At 34.9% G+C, this 20597-nt stretch overlaps 1 protein-coding gene across 1 annotated transcript; it reads right to left on the bottom strand.

Moving 5' to 3' along the window:
- Nucleotides 1–144: 144 nt before the first annotated feature.
- On the bottom strand, nt 145–1944 carry LOC120089226 (cytochrome P450 89A2-like). Its single transcript, XM_039046645.1, has one exon. It carries the CDS (start codon nt 1884–1886, stop codon nt 330–332), a length of 1557 nt encoding a protein of 518 aa, XP_038902573.1. The 5' UTR covers nt 1887–1944; the 3' UTR covers nt 145–329.
- Between the last annotated feature and the right edge of the window lie 18653 nt (nt 1945–20597).

Genomic DNA, 20597 nt, shown 5'->3' with positions numbered 1-20597 from the left:
TTATTATAGTCTATAGTTATTATAATATGTAGATTAATAATAATCTGTTGATTGAGGTGCAGACTATTAATCTGAGTTGAAAATAATACACATTTTATAACAAAGAGGTGAACCGATGATGAGTATAGAAAATAACAAACGCTATAATAAAAAGGAATTTGAAATTTAGTATAGTAATATTGTTATTGATCATAAGTTATTGATGGTTTGAAATACCAACTATTATAACAGGACTTCAAATATAACAGAGTAACCTATCCAACATTCCTTTCAAGTTGAAAGGGTAATTTCTATAATCTAGCCCTAAAAAAACTTATAATACCGCAGAATCAGTTCTCAATATGAATCCTTGGATGTATGTTGGCTTCAAGAGGCTTTTTCATGACGACGGTGAGCTCTTCCTTCTCCGACATATCAACTTCGTCTCCGTCCACGGCCTTCCATTCGAACCGCCAGACCAAATTAGCTATGAAATACTCTAAATGGAGAATCGCCACGCCCCATCCTGGACATATCCTCCTCCCTACGCCAAACGGCATCATCTTTATCTCCTTGCTCCCTGTTATATCAAACTCTGCTACTTCTTCTTCTTTCCCACCTTTCATGAACCTCTCGGGCTTAAACGCCGTCGGATCTTCCCACATTTCCGGATCCCATCCCATTTCGGCCACCATGAAATTTACAGTCCCATTCTTTGGTATCACATAATTTCCCAACTCTGTATCTTCTTTCACTGCATGTGGCAGCACGAAATGCGCTGGTGGGTGTCTTCTTAATCCTTCTAAAATCACAGCTTTCAAATATGGAAGCTTCCCCAAATCCTCTTCTTTCACCTCCTCTCTTGATTCATCTCCCAGTACTCTTTTCATCTCTGCAAAAAGCTTGTTTTGGATTTCTGGGCATTTCACTAAATTCGCCATTATCCATTGCAAGGCCGTGGATGTTGTGTCGGTGCCGGCGTTGAGGAATTCAGAGCATAAAGTGACCATTTCGTCATCGGTAAGCTTTCTCTTCTCGTCGGGCAGCTCCAATTCGAGCAGCGTATCAACATATGACAGCACGAACTCTTCTTCTCTTTCATCAGTTTGAGCTCGGTTTGCTCTGTTTTGATTAGCCTTCCTTCGAGCTTCAATCAAAGGAATTAGAACCTTCTCTTTGTTCCTTTTTAGTTGGAGAAGCGCCTCCCAGCGTTTCCGAAGCAAAATCTTTGTGAATTTAGGCCAGAAATTGAGAATGTTGAAACGCGGAAAACTCAATATAAGCTCTCGCTCCACGTTCTCGACTTCGTGGATCTGGGATTCCTCAAGCTTATCCCCAAAACACATCAACACCAACAAACAAAACATTGCGTACTGAAAATTGTCTATGACTGAAACAGGGTTCCCCGATTCAGACTGAGATTGAAGGCGATTAAGAAGAATATCCAAAACCCACTTGCGAGCTTGGCTGTAGGACCTGACACGGGAAGGATGGAGGATTTGGGAAGTGAGATTGCGACGTAGGAGGCGCCAGAGTGGGCCGTAAGAGGCAGAGCTAATATTGTGTTGGTTGGAGGTCATGACCTTGCCAACAGTTAACGCCGGTGGACGATCAGCAAATAGAGCACCGTTTTGGACGAGGATCTTGTGGGCAATTGAGCGGTCGGCGATGAAGACAGTGGATCTGGAGCCGATGCGGAGGGTGACGACGGGACCATATTTAGAGACGAAACTCCGGAGTAGAGACTCGATTTGGAGGGAGGATCTACGAAGCCATAGCAAATTGGTGAGGATGGGGATTGAAGGAGGGCCTGGTGGAAGCTTAGTGGAGCTTCGGAAATGGGTAAAAATGGAGGTGCAAAGAGAGCAAATGCAGAGGGAGATAAGGAAGATGAACCAGGTCTCCATTTTTTGTGTGGTTATTTTTGTTGAATCCAAACAGAAACGGAACACTGTTATATATCACAACACAAAAGTCTGTTTTTATATTATACTAACGCTACAATAGTCGGAGATATTTTTGAGGATGGTTTTTTTGGCGTGATTAGAAAAGTCATTTCTCAAATATTATTTTGAAGTAAATTACCAAAAATATCCTTGGATTTATCATTTATTTCAAAAGTATATTTGTTTGAAAACATAAGAGTGTGAATCTCTAGAAAGTACGAAAATTGAGACTACATAATTTTGAAATTTTATACTTCAAGATAATTTTGAAATACTTATTAAGGATTGTGGTTAATATTACATCTTTTGAAATAATTTGAGTATCTTTTAAACGAATGATAAAATTCAAGACTATTTTTTATAGTTTAGCGTATTATTTTTGGGCAAATTACCTTTTTTTTATAATAAAATTACGTTTTTTGGGGGCCATTGTATGAATAGGAAAAAAGATTAAAAAAAAAACTAAAAGTTGTAAATTTAGCAATAGTTTTTTGAAATTTGCAAATATAGCAATAAAATATCAGATATATTTTTTATTTTTTATTATTCCAATTTTACCCTATTTGGTGACATTCTTTATATATGATATATCAGTCGATCAATATACCTTATATTTAGTAAATTGGTCAATTATACAATTGATATACCAAATTTATCATTCACTTTTCAATTATTCATGGACCTAATTTTTTAAACCTTACTCATTTGTTTTAAAGTATTATTTTTTTATTACATTATCATCAACTTATAATGGTTCAATTCATTTTGTTGTAACCATTTTTAATGTGTGTTAATAAGCTATTGACACAATAATGTTATACTTGAAAATTGAATTTTGACCGAGTGGTTATCAACTATTGGTATACTGAACAAATTATTTAGAATGATATGTGCTTCATATTTGGTATATAAAAAATATAGTTGATATATGCTTTTATTCAACTTTAAATCTAGTATATCAATCAACTGATATATGAATTACAAAATATATACACTATAAATCGATATATTGGACTAAACATAAGTAACATGGCATCAAAATCATATAAAAAAAAATTAAAATAGAACAAATTAACTAATATACTTTCTGTTTAATATATTAACTGACACACTTAATGCAATTAAAATAGACCATCAAAATCATATAAAAATTTGAACACATTTTGAAAACTAACACAAAAACTTAAATTAGGTCATCAAATTCAAACTAATCGAATGACACCTCCATAACAATCCAATGGATTCTATGGAGTTTGACTGGTGATATGAGTAGAGAACTCCATAGATGAAAGCATTATCTTTTGTTTTGGATGTTTTAATATTGCAAACTCTTGTATTTATACAATCTAGTCTTAATGATTTTGATGCTCATACCAATAATTAATTGATTTGTAATTTAAGTTGGAACTTGGAAAAAGTAAAACTTGAATTTTAGACTTTAGATTGCATAACTAATAGAGTAGCTAACACAAAAGTGAGGTTATTTTACTAGAGGTTGAGTCCTTTCAAAAGGAGTCATGATTCTTGGGTAACAATATGAATGATCTACTTGTAATGACAAATGAGATAAATTGAGAATACTTGTAGGAGTAATCAAGGAGTGTTTTCTAATGCATTGTTAATTTAGAAAATGGACTAAAAGGTTTGTACTTGAAATTAATAAGAGATTAACTAAGTTCAAGAGAGGATGTTAATAATTTAGTAAATTCTCAAACTTATATACCGTTGAATGTTTATAAAATCTAATTAATTTATGAGGCAGTTACAAATATAACACCCAGACTTAAGATATTAGCAGATATAAAACAATAAAGTTTTTTGTGTAGATGTACCAAAGTTTAGATCCAGCTATCAGTGTTTATCAATGATGAACTATAACGTTAATAAAAGCCTATCAATGATAGTATTTATCGCTAATAGGAGTCTATAAATGATAGATTTTTCTGTACTGATTTGAGATATTTATGACAGAACCAATGAATTTGTGGCGTGTGAAGTTGGCACAGCAGAGCATAGAATTAAATTCAAAGATGTCTGATAATCATTAGAAAGAAGCTGAGAACCTTCCATTTAATGTCTATAAATAGCCCCACGGTCTTAAATTCATATGTCGGACTTTTTGTCAAGAGATTGACCGAAACTCTACCCAATTTTTCCCTCCATTGTCTTCAACCTCTCAAGCTTCTCTTTGAGAAATTCTGAGTAAGAGCTTATTCTTCTTCTTCGATTAGGAAGAGAGCATCACCATTGCCATTAATAGCACCAATGAAGCAATCATCCATTAAGCCAAAGTGATAGCACTATAAAAGTACTATTTTCCTTAGCGTAATTTAGGTTCATTTATGAATTTTACACGTTTATTATTCTATTTTGTAGGTATTAAGCAGTTAAAGAGTAGAAAGATCATTTAGAGCAAAAAGGGGATAAGAAACAGTTGAAATAGAGCTTTGGTTGCATTAACAAGTTTAAGAGAACAAAATTACCAAAATGCCCATGATTGAGTGTAGCAACCCTCTACAGAGCGTAGGCTTACATTGAAAGACAGAATCATCACATGCGTTCGGAGCGTCGCAATGCCCACTTTATGTTGAAGCCTTGTGCTAGAAGGCAGTAGCCTGCATTTAACGTAGCGTCCCAATGCTATTCACATTGATGGAAGCAGAGGGAACGAGCGCGTGCCTAGCGAGTTGAAGAGCATAGCAGATAGCATTGATACACTAGACCCTTATGCAGCAGCAACTAAAAAGCCAGCGTTGCTACGTTGATCACAACGTTACAACGCTGCACTCTTGGTATAAAAATAGATTTTTCTTTCCGAATTAGGTTAAGGAAGAGTTTTAGGTCGATTTTGACCATTTCAGGCCAAAACTCATGAGATTACTTTGTATTTTGAGTTTTAATTGCATATCCTAGCATCGTGATTCGGATTCGATGAATGTTTTAAGGTTGATTGTTGGTTTTGATGTTTGTTGGGCATTTTCTATGAATTTTATGAGATTTGATAAAATCTTCTTGGATCTTTCTGTTTCTTATTTATTTCCTCTCTTTGTTTTAATTTAAAGAATCAGCATATAGATAGATTTAATTGACAACTTAATCGCATATACTCGTATGTTTGTTCACTCTTGCTATGAATGTTTTTTATGTCCATAATTGCATCAAAAGCATGCTAATTTTGAGTAGCAATAGGTTTTAGTTAGAATTATGGCTTGATTGCTAAACTTGTAAGACCACCTAAAACATAACGAAACCTAAAGATTGGGAATGCATTAGGTTAGATTTGGCCAATTTAACTTAATGTCTTAATCAATTCAAGAACTTAATGCAATTAACTAAATGAAAGGGCTTGTGTGACAACATTTAGTTAATTTAGGAATGGACATCACATTGATTTTCTTTAGGGAGTTTGTTGAGCTTTCCCTACATTCGATTAGGCTTGAGAAATAGTTAATCGTTAAATGTTCACTTGATTAATTGATGAATAAATTCATAGATAGCCCAAAGGTCTCTAAAGCGGCGAAGGTAATATTATTTTCGTCCTAACTCTTTCTCAATCTATCTTATTTGTCCGCATTTTAAATGATGCATTTAGCTTTTCCTATCAAATCAATCATAAAATCCCCTGGTTTACTGCTTTTTAAAGACTAATTTAGCTTAGAAAAGATTTTATCTTAGGCTCTCTATGGTTCGACCTCGGACTTGCCGTTTGTGCTACCTTGTAGTATAACTAGTCGGTTCAGTGAAATTATATATATTATTTGATTGTTGGGGAGGTTTACGACACCCATTCCTTCGGTCGATCCAAAAGGAGTAAGAGATTGTGTCGACGATTTTTGACATCTTTATCTCTACACATTTATTATGTTCTTACTTGAATTTGTATTTTGGGTATTGAGATAAAAAGATTCTCTTTATTTTAAATAGAAATCATGATTTTCATCACTTCTTATTCATCCATGCTTTCATTTTTTTCCATCATGAGCAACTAATTTCTTAATGGGTTGGGAAGAATGAGCTAGCATTCTCATAAGTTTAGTATAAGTTGAAGTTCATCATGTTAATGTGTGCTTAATCTATTGCTTAAATCCATCTGATCAATCGGTTTAAGTAGAAATAGCTATCTGCTTGAGAGATTAGGTGACTATGGAACTCATTAAACACAAGAAGAAGTAGCTTTAGAGATCAAGTTAGTCTTTTGTCCATTCTTAATTTGAGCATGTTTCCTAGAGATAGGAGTTATGAGGCATAGAACACCAAGAGGTGAGATCTTCATTTTATAAGTTAAAGGCATGAACAAATATTTATGCATTACTTAGGTGAATGTTAGTGAACCTTCTCAACCCTACTTTAGTAACCGATTTTCCAACCTTTTAACGCACGTTGCTTCATTTGTGTTGTATCTTTGTCATCCACATATACCATTTTCCCTTTATTCCACACTTCACCATCTCACTGACACACTCAATGCATCACACTTCCATTACCATCCTCCATGTTCATTTTCATCCACTATCCCCCTTAGCTTGTAATTAATTTATCAACTTAGCTATAGAAACACTTATCAACGTATTCATTTGATTAACATGTGCCTACGCCCATTTCATCCATAAAGTTTAACATCTACTTTCAGTTACAAGTCCCTGTGTTTGAATTTGGTTCTAAAAAAGACACCTTCCTTAACTTTATACTTGAGCTTAATTTAGGAAAATTAAACAGAGCACATTATTCTTTATCACCATTCAACGTAAGGACTACCCCATTATAATGACCCTCAATTTAAATTATATATAAAGCATGAGATTGGTGTTTAACTTTTTCCTTTAAATATGGTAACTACTTAAATAGGATTAGGTGTAGTGTTAATTAAAAAAGAATATCTTTAAAGTTTAATTTCTCTAGATGAAAAAAAGGTAAAAGTTGTCATGGTACATAACTAAGTTACTGGCTAAGTCTTGAGGACAATACTCAACCTCAATCATTATATGCAAACGAGACAACGCACACTTGCAGTTTTGCATGGCGTGAAATTCATGCGAACAAAAGGAGTCATCAGAACAAGATCACGAACGTCTTAATATTATTGCTCATATTCAGAAGGCATGTATTTTGAAAATTGTGGTGAATGTAGGGCCCTTTTATCCTCATTTGATATGTGAATTTATCGTTAATCTGCCTAAGATGATGAATGAGTCGTATAGTCCGAATATTAGGAAAGTGCATGTTCGAGGGTATTGTTTCAACTTCTATCTATCTCTTATTAATTAGTATCTAGAAAGGGACGATAGCTCTGTGCAAGAACAGTAGCGCCCCACAGTAAAATATCTTATCACTAAGCTCACTAGGGTGTATGTACAAGTTGGGCTACAACAGGGTCAAAAAATTGCTTTTGATTTAAACGCCAAATATGTTATTCTTTACAAGATTGGTATTGCCAACCAGTGTCCTTCCATTCATGGGTCCGATATATTTCTCCTACCTTGTCTAGTTTGCTATATCAATTTGGGACTCGACCGTCGTTTAATTTTGAGACATTTGTTTTTAATCTAGTGCTTTGTCATATTGATTCTCATATGCTTCACAGGACCAATTTGTGGCATCATTCTTTCTCAAAATCCTGATATTTTGTCTCTGATACTCTTGGTCCAGCCCAATTGCCCATTCATTATAGCTATAAACTGTTTCAAGCTCATCATGTTCCTGCCCTCCTGTAACTAAGGATCTTCCCCTTCCTGATGTTGCTATTGGAGATATTAGTTTTCTTATTCCTGGAATCACATTATGCTTGTCTTTGTCTCTGAATCCAGTTCCTTGAATGCACTTATTCAAAATGTTGTTGCGCGCAAGGAGGAGGTGGATGCTTTGTTTCAGTTTTACGTTTGTCAATTCCATGGGCTGATGGTCTGTCTGCCTCTGGGTTAAATGTTTTTTATGCTGAGGATGTGCCTGACCCTTGATCCTTTTTTTTTTCTTCTTTTATTTTGTTAATCTTTTACTACTCTGAAGCATTTCTTTTACAACCCCAAGGAGGAGGCCTGTGTATTTTTGCTATTGTTTTTGGTTGATTATGTTTTGAAACATGTTAATGTTATTTGACCAAAGCTTATATCTATATTATGTGTGTTTAAGTCGTTGTTCGCTGTCTGGGTCTTCCACTGCGTATTGTGATGGGTGGTTTTGGTTTGCCTTAAAAAAATTTGCCAAAGGGGGTTGTTACTCTAGTATGAGTGGCTATCTTTTGTATAGGCAAAATGTTTTGCATGCTGTCAAGTAACTTGTTCTATGATAGGTAGTCTCCTTATGGAATTATCTTTCCTTATTTATTGAGAAAACTGCCTAGTGACTTGTTTTAGAGTCTCAAAATTAAAAATGTCTCATTTTTTAAAAAGCAGTGGTAATTGACCTTCTATTGACATTATAGATGAGTGAAATTACAGATCTGTCCGTCTTTCTTTCTTTTGGCGGGTTTGTGCAAGGGTTTTTTTTTCTTCTTCTTCCTCAACTTCTCTGAGGGTTTTTTTCTCTTTTTTTCTTCTTCTCTTCTTCTCAGAAGGGTTGTGCAAAGGTCCTTCTTCTTGATCTTCTCTTATTGTTCCTAGCTCTTATTGTGTGAGCGACCATACCAGATTCGGCGAGAACCATATTATTCTAGCTTAGCCAACTTGCTTAGAAACACTAGATGAGAATCCAAATTATCTAATTAGTCAAGTGGATTAGATGAAACACATGCTAATCAATTTAAATAACAACATTAAAGTTTAGGGAATTGTTAGAATGTATTTCTAATCGGAAACGCCAAATTAAATATTCAATATGATTATTCTAGGTTGATAAAACAATAATGCTCTTTGTTATAGTCCACAAATTACAAGTCTACCTAACAATTTTTTATTTACGGATTAACATACAATTATATGTCACCTATTGGAAATTAATCCTTAACTGCCGATGATATATCCTAATTAATTTTCAGACATTCATGAAAAAAATACAGTCGAAATCATTAAGAGCATGATAAAATAACATGGAGAATTATAATAAAATGATCAAAACCTCACTAGTCTTATAATCATGGGGAAATTTTCTTTATGCCTAAGCTAGACTTACTCCTTAGTAAATAATCTTTATAATGATAAGAAAGGAAAAGTTTGAGTACATTGATGAAGGTAAACGAATGAAAGAACATAAGAAAATATGAAGGAGAAGAATAGAGAATCAGAGAAAATTGGATGATCCTCAATGTTGGCGGCTAACATTATATTTATAAAAAATCAAAGTAGCACCGCAACGTTGCAAACATGTTGGCCCTTGGGTTTTACCGTCATGCCATAGCACCGAGCCAAAGCATGGGCAGTGTGCATATCTTCTCCATCAAGTTTCGGAGCACCGTGGTACTCGGTGCATCCTCGCTCTCGGGATTTTACGTCGTGTATGATGTATGGTGTCTAGCGGCATCATTGTGCCGAACCTTCAGGCGCGTTTTCACGATTATAACTCCTTTCCCAGTTGATGCATTTGAGCTCTATTTTGGTCCGTTTTAGCTCCATTTCAACTCTAACACTCAATCACCTCTTTGATGCTTGAAATCTGTAATAAAAAAAAAATAAACCCATAAAATCTAGGAAAGACTTCGAATTAAGTGGAGTGAGATAACACATTTTCAACGCTATCAAACATTTTCTTAATTAATCCAAGAAGTAACCATCATAGGTTGACCTTAAAACTTGAATTCTTATGTATTTATTGTTAGCCTAGAACCCTAAAATAGGGTTTATGTTGTGTTTGTTCGTTGATATGATGTGGGTACACTATGGAAGAGAAGAATTTGAAGGACACATGTTATGGGCTAAAAGAATGGAGATGGTGGGGAGAGTGAAAATATACTTTTTATGACAATGACTCTTCTTCTTATTACGAGTCCCCAGAAACCTTTTGAGTATATTATGTGGAAAAACCTTCTAAGCGTGTTATGGATTTTCCATCCATTGTGGTTCGTATTCAACTTGAACTACTCCATTATGAGTATGGCATTTCTCCTATAGAGCACTTGAGAGTTCTTAATCCTGACAAAAGCATAGATAATCCTCCTGAGGCTTTTATTTGGCTATGTTTCGTTTTCGTTTTGGGCAACCTTAAGGTGATGGGGATTATTTATCTATTCCGTGTTTTCTCTCTTGGTATCAACTTAAGCATAGTTCGAAATTTGGTGACTTCTTCTACTATATCACGGCATGTGAAAATGCTTTGGTTGGTATTGTTTCCTCTATGAAACATTAAAAAAATCATTAGTTCTTTGTTGGTGGTGAATGGCTAGCTAGGCTATTATAGGCTGTAGTGATACTTTCCAACTAATTAGATTAGAACCATAAGGAAAAGGTAACCTGTTAAGAACCTCCTTTTGTCCATATCACCAGCATAGTTAGCATCCACATATCCATAAAGTTCTAAGTTTGGTTCAACTGATCTTTGGTAGACTGATCTTGAGTTTTTAGACCAAACCAAGTACCTTAGGATCCATTTAGTAGCCTCCCAATGTCTCTTACTAGGATTAGACATGAATATGAGAGATTAGGTCTGGTAGAAATCATTAAATACGTTAGGCTTCCGACTGCTTGACTATAGGGTATGACAGCCATCTGTTTATAAGGTCATTGGTCAAAATCTTTAGAAGAGTTAGCTGAGGAAAACTTAAAGTGCTAAGCAATAGGTAAGCTCACAGGTTTGGCATCATTCATGTTGAACCTTTTAAGGATCTTCCTGCAGTAATTGGACTGACTGATGTTTAGAATAGACTCTTCTTTGTTCCTTTGGATCTCTATTCCTAGGACCTTGCTTGATTCTCCTAAGTCCTTATATCAAACTCTCTTTTTAAGAGGATTTTAACATGGGTTAGATCTTCTTTGGACCTACCTGCCAACAACATGTCATCTACATATATGAGTAGGTAAACCTTGTCCTTGTAAGAACCTATATTTACATAAACACATATATCAAATGTTCTTCTTTTGAACCCAATGCTAGAAATATATTCATTGAATCTCTTATACCAGCACCTAGGTGATTGTTTTAACCCATATATAGACTTGCTGAGTAAGTAAAAGAGATTTTCTTTTCCTTTAACTTCAAATACTTTAGGTTGCATCATATAGATTGCCTCCTCTATATGTCCATGAAGAAAAGCAGTTTTGACATCTAGTTGATACAATTCTAGATTATTTTGAGCAACTAAGGATAGAAGAAGTCTATGGAAGTCTATTTGATAACAGGAGAGAAAATCTCATAATAGTCTACTCCTTCTCTTTGAGTGAACCTCTTTGCAACAATCTAGCTTTATACCTAGGCTTTTGATCACAGGACACTCATTCTTTAAGTTTGAAAATCCATTTAGAGGCAACAGATTTGTAACCCTTTGGTAAAGGAACTAAAGACCAAGTGTCATTCATTTTTAGTGAATGCATCTCCTCATTCATTGATTCAATCCAATCCCTTGCATTAGCACAACTTGTTCCTTCCTCAAAGGTTATTAGTTCTTGATTAGTAGGAGCCACAACAGCATTTGAAACCAAATACATATAGTTTATTTCAATATATCTAGCTTGAGGTGTGATAGTTCTCCTTTGTCTATCCCTAGCTAAGACATACTGGCTTAAATCAGGTTGCTCACATGCTGTCTCCTCATGTTCCCCTACATCTTCCTCAGTTTCTCTGTGTCACTAGGTTGGCTAGACTCTATTGGCTACTAAGTTGGTAACTCCACCTGAATTCCTGTGTTGGATGACTCTCCTTCATCCTCAATCTTTTTCTCTTTTTTCATAAACATCTTTTCTTCCCTAAAGGTGATGTCCCTACTCACTGTGAACTTCCTCTCAACCAGATGCCACATCTTAAACCCCTTGACACCCTCTGTAAAGCCTACGAACATACACTTGACTGCATTGGCCTTTAACTTTCCCTTATTTTTGTGTACAAACCCTACACATCCAAAAACTTTAAGGTTATCTAGGTTAGGAGGATGATTAGTCTACTTTTCCTTAGGGGTAAGCAATTCTAAATATGTGTGAGGGCACCTATTCAAGGTGTACGCTATATAGACTGCAGCTTCTGCCCAATAGTTTTTCCCCTAAGATAGCATTAGAGAGCAAACACCTAAACCTTTCCATTATGGTTTTATTTAACCTCTCAGCAACCCCATTTTTTTTAGGTATATACCTCACTATTCTATGTCTTATTATACCATTCTCATTACAAAATTTATCAAAGTGTTCATTACAAAACTCAAGCCCATTATCGATTATAAAGTATTTTAACTTTTTAGATGTTTGATTTTCTATCATGGCTTTCCATTCCTTAAACTTCCCAAAAACTTAGTCCTTAGTTTTAAGAAAGTATATCTAACTCTTCCTAGAAAAGTCATCTATAAAGGTTAGAAAATACCTTGAGCCACTAAGGCTTGGTGTAAGAGATGGTCCCTATAGGTCAAAATGGACATAATCCAATGTTCCTTTGATGGTGTGCTGAGATTTTGTGAAACTTTGCCCAGTTGCTTTACCTAGAATGCAGTGTTCACAAAAAAAAGGTGCTCACTGACACCTTTGGGCAGAATTCCTTGTTTGGACAGTGCTTGCATCCCTTTTTCACTAATATGGGATAGTTTTTTGTGCCACAAGTCAGCCTTTGTTAAGCTTGTTGTTGAAGCCGTGTAGGCACTTGTCATCATCTCTACTCCTTTCACAATATAAAGGTCATTGATCTTCTCACCAACCAACACAGCCTTGGAATCCTTGATCACCTCAAGAATTCCACCTTTTCCTCTGCATTCACAACCAACACATGCCTAGAGATATCAAGTTTCTTTTGAGCAAAGGTACATGTCTCACATTTCTTAGAAGCTTGATTGATCCATCCTTTAGCTTCAAGGATACTGAACCAATCTCTTTGATCTTGCAGACTTCATTGTTTCCCATGTACACAGATTCTCCATCTACTTCCTTGTAAGTATTAAAAGTAGTCAAGTACCCAATCATGCTTCCTAAGAGGACTAATTTGGTTGGTTTGATTTCTAGTGGAGGCTAAGGCATCAGAATAAAAGTAGGAACCTTCAACCACTGAAGCTTCTGGTTTTTGTCCCTTCTGATCCTTCTCATTTTCAGATTGTAGCAATCTCTCATCAAGTGACCTTTTTTCTTGCAATAGTTTCATCTCAGCTTGGTCTTAGGTTCGTGCTCTTCGTCTGACTTGTTTTTATTCCCCCTAGACTGATTTTGCTTGTTCTTCCTCTTGGCAAACAACCCCTTTGCACTAGGTTGCTTCTTCTTGACTGATTGAAGCTTTAACTCTCTAGTTCATAATGCTGAAATGATGGCATCAGTGGTAACTGATTCTCTGCCATATTTCAAGGTATTCTTCACCTTCTTATAGGCTTCGGGTAGAGAGTTTAATAATATAAAAGCCTCATTCTCGTCGCCAATTTTCTCGCCAAGGCTCTTGAACTCTGAGACTATCCTCTTAAACTCATCCAAGTTATCTAGAAAAGGCTTAGCAGGATCTATCTTGAACGTGAAGAACTTCTCCCTTAGATACATCTTGTTGGAGAGATCCTTGGTTGCAAAAAGACCTTCCAACTTGACCCACATCTTGTAGTTCGTGTCTTGATCAATTACATGTCTCAAGATATTGTCACTAAAATTAAGAACCAGAGTCCCATATGCTGTAAGCTCCATATCTTCTCTTTCTTGTGTTGATATAGTGGGTGGCAGAGTTTATGGGTCCAAAAAGGCCTTGTGTTCTCTCTATTGTCCAAGAATGACTTTTATTTTGGCTTTTCATAGACCAAAATCGCCCTTCCCATCAAACTTCTCAACCTCATACCTTGCAACAACCATTTCTAATCTGTTCGATTATCAAGTCTTGATTTCTTGAGTATCTTGATGCTCCAAGAATGTTGACCTTGATGATCTTTAAAGGTTCTAATACCACAAATTGTTGGGCTAACCACTCTTCACAAAGCCCAAATACTCAAGATAAATGTTGGATAAATGAAGGAAATGCTTAGAAATATTCTGCCAAATCCTCGATACTCGGCACTCAATGCTCGATGTCTTCCTACTCGATTCTCGATGAGAATTCCCTTTTTTGTCTAATGAGTCTCTGATAAAACCTCGATGGAACTCGGTGACAACTGAACTAATACTCGATCATACTCGACGGTTCTTGAACGATACTCAGTGAGACTTGAAGGTGGAAATGATGAACTCAAAGCTACTCGATAGCGATGAACGTGTACTATTTACTCGATATTCAAATTACTAGATGCGATTTGAATGATGAATGAATGGCACGCTATTTGCAGTAAAGAAAACACTTGTATGAACAAGAAAGATAAGGCAAGAAGATGAAAACACAGTGTTTACGTGGTTCGACAAGATTGCCTACGTCCATGGGAAGATATGAATTCTTTTACTGATGAAGATTGTGTACAGTTTTTTTGTTTATAGAAAACTAAAGAAAATGATGATAACTCTATCTATTGAAATTTAAAATAAGAGGTATTTATAGAGTATACCAGTTGACCATTTACAAAGATAGTTATAAACAAACAAAACTGAGGTATTTGAGTCAAAGCTTCTGCAGCACTCACAAAACATCTTGTTTTGAAAGACGACACCGAGTCTTCCAAAGCTCAATCTGATATTGACAAATAGAACTTTACCCAGAACGAAATTTGATTGAATCATCCCAGTTGGAGCTCTCCTCTTTCTGGTTCCTCAGGAACTGGCAGAGGCCTAGTTCCACTACTCGTATCCATGCTTTTGCTCTCTCTAAGGATTTCTTGGGGTCTAATCAAGTTGATTTGTTGTCTCGTAGCTTCCAATTATGGCAAGGAATTGACCACTAAACTGGGACTTGTGAATTTAGTGCTACTAATCCTTCTAAAGCTCTAACGTCAACCCTATATGGTCTTCAAGAGGTAGCTAGCTTGTTGTTGTTGCTTTTTTTATTTATTTGGGTCAGCCTCAGAGGCCAAGGCTGATTACTTATTTATTTTTTGAAATTACAAGCTTCTATCTCTTGTTTCAGTTGTTTACTAAAATTTATGTATCAAGTCTTAGCTTGGTCGTTCACATCAACTCCCTTCAACAAGATCGTGTTGATTTAATGTAAGATCGAGCCAATTTGGCTTGGAACCAACAAATTCTTGAAGAAGTTAGAGACAAACTCAATATCAACAAGATCAATTCTTAGAATGAGATCAATCAACTTAAGGCTCAATTAACTGAGACAAAAGCACATTTTGATTCTACTAAGCACCTAGCTACTGCATTTGAGGAAACAAAAAGGTACACAAAAATACAAAACGATATTATGGAGCATAGACTTACATGGTTTTGTAGGAAATCTTCTCATCTATACCCTGGCTAGGTCTACTCCTTCATTAGTGATGCTTATATCCGATGTCGTGATAATCTTAATGCTCCTCCTTCATCAGATCGTTCTGAAGGGAGTGGATGTGGCAGAGATGGAGCCATAGAGACTGATATGGGCAAAGAGGACGCTTTAACTTGTATGTTTTTGCTACTATCCTTTTTATTTTCCCCGTAGTTTCGAATCTTCTTTCTTGTGATGCTATATAGGCAATTGGGCTATTTTTGATTTAATAATGAAGTTTTTCTTTTTAGTACTCCATCTATCTTTCTCTTTAGAATAACCAAACTATCAAATCACAGGAAAAGGTAAAATTAAGGCTTGCCTTTGCCAGGCGGGCATACCTCTTCTTACCTTTTACAAGTCTAACTCAATTTTACTCTTACTCAAGTGAGAATAAAAATCATATTTGAGTAAACTTTTATTAGAAAACTTCATTGAATTAACTTGAACCTATCTATCGAATCCTAGCCACCTGAAAAAATGAAAGAAAAAATTAAATAAATATGTGTCGGCCTCAACACCTGGGTTCGGGACCTTCTCTGTTCTCCTTTTAGCATTCCGACCTCCTCTTTTGTAGGAAACTTCATGACTTGATGATATGTTGACGGGACAACTTTTAACTCGTGTAGCATTGGTCTCCCTAAGATTGCGTTGTAAGCAAAAACACAATCTCCCACAAGGAGATTTACTAACTTTGTACCGTGCATCGTCCTTCTTCAAACATGCTAGGAAGGATGATGTTACCTTCAGAGGTTACTTTATCTCCTTCAAATTTCAGTAATGGTCTTTGCCTAGGTTTTAATTGTTCTTTACTTATATTCATGGTTTTAAAAGCACCTATAAAAGATCAAGTCTGTCAGTATGGATAGTTCTAAAATTTTACTATATTTTGTAAATATTTCTTTTTATTTTTTTATATTTAAAAATTGTGGCATATATGAAAGAAGATACAAGAGCTGCAAAAAGTTCCAGTACAACTTTCTTATGGAAAAGTAAGAAATTAATCTCTATCAATTTATTATTTTAAAGAAATCACTATCAATTTATTAAATATTTGATTTGGAAGAAAGAGAAAAAGATAAGAAACAATTAGGTAATAATGAGATCAAAATCAAATGAAAGCAAGCAAGCAAATTTATTAAAAAATAAAAAGAATCTCACGAAATAACTAGCACCAATCTCATTGGGACTTTAATTTGTACGTCAGTTTCCATATTCCACGTCACAAGATAAAATGAATTTTGCATATTTTATATGAATTCTTGATACACAATTTGAAAATTTGCAAGGAATTGAGAAAAATAAATGCTCATAATAAAAATAGAGAAAACTTATCATGGCTGAATTTTTATATCAAAACTTACCATGACTTGAAGACCTTGAATTACCTACTTGAAAAGCAAAATAACAGTATAGTATTGTTCTTTCTATCCGTCTTCTTTGACTAATGTAAAAATGGAAGGAGAGAATGAGGAGAAAACAAGAAAATTTCTAATATTGAAAAAGAAATCTTTATCACTTTCCTCTCTATTAGAGTACGGAAAATTAGAAATGAGAAGAAAATTTGTCTCAGTAGTGAGAAAAGGGGCTTCTTTTTATTAGAAAAAATCAGTTATTGTGTGAGTGTGTTGTGTTTATTGGGAAAATGCAGGTGTAAGTGTGTTGTGGGAGAAGGAAAGAGAGAAAGAAATGGAGACATAAAGGTGGATCAGGTTTGAGTAAATAGTCAAAATGATCTATAGTATATAGATAAAGTTGGGTACCTTATTCTAGTAACACTATTGGATACGGCATGTTCTGTAGTTGTTACAAGGAGTTGTAAAGTGCTACAAACGAGTGATCCTAATTCGTTCATGTTGGACATGAGGAGCGGGGGTGTCCTTGTGCAAAAGAGTTTGTACAAGATCGGACCACAAAATGAATCACTCTTACTTTATAACGCTGTTTACTATTTAAGACTGACTATTTCAAATCGATGACCTAGGTAACTTGACCTTAATTCTGAGCTAACTGTGAACTCCTGTTTATTCGGGATTGCCTTTAGATTTGCATAGGTGAGTGTTGGCTCAACAGCGCCGACTCAATATGACTGTCATTTCAGGGGTTAGACTGGATAGATAGCTGGGCACATAAGGTGCAAGAGGGAATTCACTCCTACCCGCTTTAGGAATAGTAGAGAGGTTGTTCCCTTAAGTGCTGATTCTAGGGCTTGAACAAGGGATCTCACCCTTTCATGAGAGGGACTCGGTTTTGTGATTGGATCACAAAACAATTATTCATTAAGAGGTCGGTGAGGACTTAAGGAACAAGAGCTAATTTCAGGGGTAAAACAGAGATTTGACCCAGCCGTTATTACGGACAACCTGTGAAGGGGTTAACTTACTAATCATGGTTATATCGAGTGGACATAATATATCTACAGTAAGGGGAGTTCAACTATGGGCCTTAGTGGAGTGATCCATTAGTTAACGAATGGGGGTTAGATCGGTCTCATGAGTTTAGCCGATTAATCTCGGATCGTTGGAGCCCATGATTTGTAGGTCCATGTGGTCCCCCTACTAGTTCGAAAATGGAATAGCTCTAGAGTAGCGTGATAAGTTAATTTGAAACGTTCAAATTTGAATCAAACTGAATTGGAGAAAATATATTTAAATATGATTTAAATATATGAATATGAATTTGTGTAAAAATTAATTTAATATTGGATATTCAATTAATTAGAATTATTTAAATTGTTTAAATAATTATTTATTAATTTTATTAGAAAATTAATTTATGAAATTAATTTTTTAAATTAATAAATTTTGATTTTATAAATAAAATATGATTTTAAAATCAATTTTTTGGATTTTTGGAAATTGAAAAATCACACAAACTTGAAAAAATAGGTTTTTCAAGTCATCTTCAAGGTTGCTTACAAAGTACCCACCACCTCTTCTTTGGTTTACTCTAAGCATGAGTTGCATCCCATGCAGCACATCTCTTTACATGATAGTCTGCAATATATTGAAGAGATTGAATAAAGAAAGGTAGGATGAACCGACTGAATTTTTGCTGAAAAATTCGGATGAAGAAGATGTTCTTCAATGGATGGGTTCAGTAAGCTTTCTTCATATTCCCTTTGATTCGGCTTATTTTGAGTCCCACAACTCAATTTAGAGCACCAAGAGGATAGTAGGGAAGATCTTGTGGTGGTCTACACAAGGATTCGGAGGATTTTGCAGCTGGAAATAGAGATTTCATTGGTACGGCCAAGAAATGTTCATGAAATCCATTATACTCTGTTTTTAACATGTTTCTTTTCAACCAAAATTAATGAATTAGAATACTTATGGATCCTGATTTCTTCCACTGCGTGTTGGTGTCGATCCAACAATTTTTACATACACTGTTGCTCACTATACAATGAAAATGAGGACTATTGTCACATGCCATGAAATGCATGTTTTTGGGCTTTTATTTATACACTTTTACTTAGAAAAATGGACTTTTACACGTATTCTCCCCTAAATTCAATCTTAATTAGTTCAAATGAGTTTATGAAGATTTGATTGAGCTTAAAAGGTGTTGTTTGCTTATTTAAAGTTATTTTTGTGGAATTTTGCAAGAAATTGAGGTCAAATTACTAACTATTTGTCTGATGCGACCATATCAATGAGTCCTAATTTTTTAGATTTCGAACCAATGAAAAGCAATTGAAATTTTCACATTTTAATCAGTTGGGCAGCCTCGATTTTGCTTGGTAAACCCTAAGAACGTAAATTTCGATTTTCCTCAACTGATTTGGAACCTATACAAAGAAGAGCAGACGTCCATTTCGAAAAACAACCCTCCATTGCTGAGATCTTCACCTTCCTCCATCGTTTTTACCATTCAATCAGCCCCTTGGGCATGTTCTCGGCTTCTTAATTCAGTAGCCTCAAGAACGAAAGTTCCTCTGACGCATAGTGGTTCTACGTCATCTCATTTTGTGAAAGTAGAATGTCAATTTAATCCGTGAGACCAAGGGCCCCTGGGGACCTGCACCGAACGGGATGGAGGATTCCTGATTAAACGAGAGTGGAGGAGGGAGTGGGAATTTTTTCTCCATCGGCTAAACGGGGACGGGAACAGGGACTACATTTTCTGTCCTTGCCCCCATCCCTATCCCTGTCCTGCCCCTATAAAAAAATAAAATATACATACATATATACATATACATACATACATTCCATTTGAAAAAAGGGGTCAATGTTTGGGCAGTAAAGATAGGTTGAAAACACACCTACGTTTCTTTTTTGAAAAAATATGAACATAAATTGATATGCTAAATTCTCACGAGAAAAGATAAAATATGGAAATATTTTGTTGAAAGGTATTTTCCATTTAAGACAATATTCCCAATTTAGTTGATTTGACAATTTTGTAAATAGGACCATAGAGTATCTACCTATATAATAAAGAAAAAAAACTAATAAAATAAATTGTATTTAGATTATGGACTATAGAGTGATAAACGACATCATAGGGCACTGATACATGAAAATAACAAAAATATAATTATATAAATATTGAAATTTTTTTGTTTAAAATAATAATATATATCAAAATATTTTGAGATTTTTGAGACTATGATCGTTAAATATCCCATCCTGCTAATTATTTCTAAGATCTCTTATATATTATAGGCAATGAATTTCTAGTTAAATTATGACTTTCGTCTTTAGAGTTAGAGTTTAGTTCGTATTGTTTATAATTAGAATTTAATACCCTCTAAATAATTTCTAGTTTGTGAGGATTTTATCAAACCATCAAACTATTGATGAGATTTTTATCTAAGTCTAAATTCTTATTTTCTCTATAGGTAGCAGTTTTGTAATTTAACCTAAATTTCAAAACTAAGGCAATAATCCAACCATAAAATAATATCATTCATCTAAGAAAATGGTTATGTTTCCTTTGGTCTCGGTATTTGCAATGTGTAGCAATTTTAGGACTTTTAATTAAAGTATATTGCAATAGGTAAATAAATTGAAAATATAGTAAATCTCCCCAATATCTTGATTATTTTGGTTATTCCTATTATACCCCTTCCATCATCTTCATCTGCACCTCTGGAATCCCAAACACCAACTTGGAGTGGTAGATTTTGGTCAATGAAATTTGCTTATTCACCGACATTATCAGCAACATCTTCACTGTTCTAACCATATGTGGGGAGAAAATTGATATATATATGAACTAAATACACTAGCAAATTGATTACTCCTC

This window comes from Benincasa hispida, chromosome 10 (genome assembly GCF_009727055.1).
Source record: "Benincasa hispida cultivar B227 chromosome 10, ASM972705v1, whole genome shotgun sequence".
NCBI classification, from domain to species: domain Eukaryota; kingdom Viridiplantae; phylum Streptophyta; class Magnoliopsida; order Cucurbitales; family Cucurbitaceae; genus Benincasa; species Benincasa hispida.
Note: the sequence above shows the minus strand (reverse complement) of the source record. Positions and strands in the feature narration are given on the sequence as shown.